Source organism: Pteropus medius, unplaced genomic scaffold (genome assembly GCF_902729225.1).
Source record: "Pteropus medius unplaced genomic scaffold, Ma_sr-lr_union100, whole genome shotgun sequence".
Classification (NCBI taxonomy): Eukaryota; Metazoa; Chordata; class Mammalia; order Chiroptera; family Pteropodidae; genus Pteropus; species Pteropus medius.
In genome coordinates this window covers 26,760,570-26,764,904 of record NW_024349802.1, presented here as the reverse complement: position 1 = coordinate 26,764,904, position 4,335 = coordinate 26,760,570, and the positions used below count along the sequence as shown (strand labels likewise).

Here is a 4,335-nt window from a genome sequence, read left to right as displayed (position 1 = left end):
GGGGCGGGACAATAGGGAAAGCTGCGTCCAATCCCGACGGAACTCCGCCCACAAGGCTCTCTGCCGGAACTACATGTCCCGTGAGGCTCTGAGCGGCCGCAGCTTTCTACCGGAAAGAGTTTCTCTGAATTAGGGGAGGAGCCCAAAAGGGATTGTGGGAGAAAGGCTCTTCCTTTCCGTCTGGCCGCAGCCATCAGGTAGGCTTTGTAGGGGATTTTCGCTACTCCATCCGCCGCTCATCTCCGTTCGCCTGGGCCATCCAGTCTCGGGGACCCTGCGTCTCCGAAGCTTCTCCTTCCTCCTACGCGGCGCGAGTTTGGTCAGGATGCGGGACAGCGCGGTTGTGGAGAGGGCCCCGGGGTGGGCTGGGGGATAATGTGATGGCGGCGGGAAATCGAGCTGGGCCCACAGCATGAAGGAAAAGGAGGCGTGGGGTTGAGGAATAGGTTGGGCCTAGGGCTTCCTAAAGCGAGCTGGGCGGGTTGGATGGAGTAAGTGTTTTTTTTCTGGAGAGTAGAGCGGCGGCGGCGGCATTTTCCCCCGTGGTGTCGGCGAGATGTTTTTACAGGCAGGGCGCAGCCTTCGGTGACTCTGCCGGCCGCAATCAGGGCCTAAGTCTAGCTCCATTCATTTGTCCGGCAAAAAATGTCCCGAGTGCCTCCCTACGGTGCTTTTCGCTGGGGTCGCAGAGGTGACTGGGCGCTGCTATCCGTGGGCGCAAAGGTGGGGGTTGGGCTTAGTATCCCCCTCAGTTCGTGCAGAGCCATTTTCATTGGTTTCTTTGTGGTTGGTAGGGAACTAAGATGGACGGACGGAGTCTTATACCTTAAATGGATGCTATAATTTAATACCCAGTTTTGTCTCAAAGGTAAGCCAAGATGGGCGCTTACAAGTACATCCAGGAGCTGTGGAGGAAGAAGCAGTCCGATGTCATGCGCTTTCTTCTTAGGGTGCGCTGCTGGCAGTATCGCCAGCTCTCTGCACTCCACAGGGCCCCCCGCCCCACCCGGCCGGATAAAGCGCGCAGGCTGGGATACAAGGCTAAGCAAGGTGAGTGGTTTCTGCGTGGGTGCCTGGATAAAATTATATTCCCCGGGAAAAGTTGGAAACCATTGATAAAAAAGCTACTATCGCCTCAATAGGGCTTTGGCAGAAACTGTATTAAGCTAGCAGTGGATCAGTAAATAACTGCACATGATTGTTAATAGAGTGGAAATGAAAAGTTGATCAATCTCCCTGTAAGCCTCAAACTGGTATTAATTTTACTTACATCAGTTATACAGTATTTTACTTATGGTCTGAAATAATTTTGATGTGGGAGCAATAGCGACAAGTCACTGAATCATCCACTTTGAGACCACCATATTTTTTGTTTATAGGTTATGTCATATATCGGATTCGTGTCCGCCGTGGTGGCCGCAAACGCCCAGTTCCTAAGGGTGCGACCTATGGCAAGCCTGTCCATCACGGTGTTAACCAGCTAAAGTTTGCTCGAAGCCTTCAATCTGTTGCTGAGGTAGGTGGTTTTTGAGAAGCAGTTATTTTGGTTGCCACCTGGAGATGAAGGATTTGAGCAACTTTTCTGATTGTTAATTTGCCTAGGTGAGCCCTGTTGTGTTCGAAATGGGGGTTGTGATACTACGCTTGGTAAAGAGTTGCTGTCAAGAGACTTTGTCCATCTTTGTTGTTAATCTATGTTTGATCATAGATATTGGAATTTTGTTCTATGATTAGTGTGAACCTCTGGAACCTAAGCTTTTGAAGGGCAGTAAATTTTGTCCCTCACTCTATAGAAGCTGCATTTTTCTGTATTGCTAATTTTCTGTGGTCAGGTATAAATTATAAATTGTTTTTCTGGGTTAGTAAATTAAACTTTGCTCTGTTGTAGTGTTTTGTGAACAATGGACTGTTGCCTTCTATGGTCAAAGATGTTTTTGATATTAAAAGGCGAAGACTGCCCAAAAAAAGATCATTGCGGCCTGCACAGCCTAAAACATGATAATTAAGGTTTTCTATAAAAATTTGCTGACCTCTCTATTAGAAGAAGACAAGGTTCCAGAATTTGAAATTTTGTTAGCCAGGTAGTCTTTAACATCCATGCCTTACTTACGGAGTGGGTATGTTAGGGAATAGTAAGTTTACCTTATATGTAGTGGTCACACCTCAGTCACTTGTCTAGTAGTGAACTAAAGAGAATTCTTGCTGCTTAATTTGCTATCTGGGAAATGTAGGAGGTTGACCTTAGGCCTTTTTTCCTCTTCTAGGAGCGAGCTGGACGCCACTGTGGGGCTCTGAGAGTCCTGAATTCTTACTGGGTTGGTGAAGATTCCACATACAAATTCTTTGAGGTTATTCTCATTGATCCATTCCATAAAGCTATCAGACGGAATCCTGACACCCAGTGGATCACCAAACCAGTCCACAAGCACAGGGAGATGCGAGGGCTGACGTCTGCAGGCCGCAAGAGCCGTGGCCTCGGAAAGGGCCACAAGTTCCACCACACTATTGGTGGTTCTCGTCGTGCAGCTTGGAGGAGGCGCAATACTCTCCAGCTTCATCGTTACCGCTAATATGTTTGTAAAATTCTTTCCTAATAAACAATTTAGGACAGTCATGTCTGCTTAAAAGTGTTCTTTGTTAAAACTAGTCTGCAGATTGTTTCATGAATGCATTGTCAAATTATGAAAGTTAAAGTGCAATAATGTTTGAAGACTTAAGTGATTGGTGTATCCTATTTGTCAAACACTTGTCTTTGCTTTATCTTATTAGGGAGTTTATATGTCAGTGTTTAAAATGCTGTTTGGTATAATAGGTGTTAAATAAGTTCTGTGAAAAGAGTACAGAACTAGCAATGTAGATTTGTTGGTGCATGTGATGAAACCTACAGCATTTTGGTAATGCAGTGCTCTGCTGGTTTATTCTCAAGGGGCTACTTTTTTGGAGTTTGGCAAGAACAAACATTTTAAATTGAATTTTGCTTGGAAATGTAAAGGATATCCTAATCCATTCTAATCATATGCAGAAAAGTGAAAGTTGACTAGAGGGCCCATGTATTCAGATGTAACCTAATTATTCACAAAACTTATTCTTCTGGAAGAAAAATTTAAAGCCGCCATTACTAGGAAATTTGAACAATCCTGTTGTAAGAGAGTTGGTTATATTACAAATGGAAGAAATCTTGGTTAACCTAAACAAAATTGGCTTGGCCTCCAGAGTCCCGTTGAAATTCACAAAAGGAAGCAGCTCCTTGTTCAATCTCATGACTCCATGGGATCTATAGAATACTGAATTTCATGCAAAGTTGGTAAACTGGTATATACTGAAACTGATGGAAATTGAACATAAGATAGACAAGGGAATTTATTAGCCTTAGAGTTTGTTGTAGTGTTAATTCGTGACCATTATGAACACTAACTACCTTAAGATAAAAATATGGTTGGCTTTATTTAAAAGTACTTCATTATTTAGTCCAGTCTTAGAAGCAAGTCATCTTGGGCCAACCCACATGATCCCATAGGGCTATTGAGAAAAGTCATGTTGGTATCAGTACAGATTCATGGTTTCTGATGTAACTAGTTTTTCTCTCCTTGCTGAAACTACCTTCAAAATTCTTATTCCACAAACTTTCCAGGCTTTCAGCTGCGTCTACCTTAATGATAAAGCATACTACAATGTTCTGTTTTCCAGGGTGAATTAGAGTATAGGAAATACAGAAGAGGAATTGCCCCAATTTCAAATTCTGGGTTTGCTGATTTCAGAATAGGTAGTTTGATTCCAAAACCTAATTGCTGTGTATTTCCTTGAACCAATTTCCCTATTTTCTTCAGGGGTCTTAAAAAGCTCAGTTAAATGATTTCCAGAAAACATGTAGCAGACTCAAAACCTCTTGAGACCAAAATTCCATTCAAAAATCTTAAACCATCTATTTTGTGTGTAGAGGTTGTTGAAAAGAATAAATGTCTGTTAAACTAAAATGGACCTGTTATCTTTTGTTGCCTAATACTAATGTGCTTAAAGCAAACCAAATACCCTAACCTGTAGGTAACAAGGTGATGCAGAAAGTCAATTTAAGGGAAAATGTGTAGTAAGTTTTTAGAGTTTTCTTTCTTGGTTCTTCAGTCCTTGCATGAATTAGAAAAACTTAATTTGTCTTTTTCAAACTATTCCAAATGATAGTTTTGGATAGGGGAGGTTGGAGGGTTCAGACCAAAGGTCGGCCTTACAGTCTCCAGGGAGGGCTTTTTCCTATTAGTGACCTTACAGTTTTGTCTCCATACAGCAGATAGAAGAATCCTGTTAGGTCAATGTGTCACTCCTGTGTTTAATTAGTACTCA

At 42.9% G+C, this 4,335-nt stretch overlaps 1 protein-coding gene across 1 annotated transcript; it reads left to right on the top strand.

Annotated features, from left to right (window-relative positions):
• The first annotated feature begins 44 nt into the window (after positions 1-44).
• Positions 45-3,974, top strand: RPL15 (ribosomal protein L15). Its single transcript, XM_039836761.1, has 4 exons — positions 45-197; positions 869-1,050; positions 1,380-1,516; positions 2,265-3,974. The coding sequence occupies exons 2-4, from the start codon at positions 879-881 to the stop codon at positions 2,568-2,570; spliced, it is 615 nt and encodes a 204-aa protein (XP_039692695.1). The 5' UTR covers positions 45-197; positions 869-878; the 3' UTR covers positions 2,571-3,974.
• The last annotated feature ends 361 nt before the right edge of the window (positions 3,975-4,335 follow it).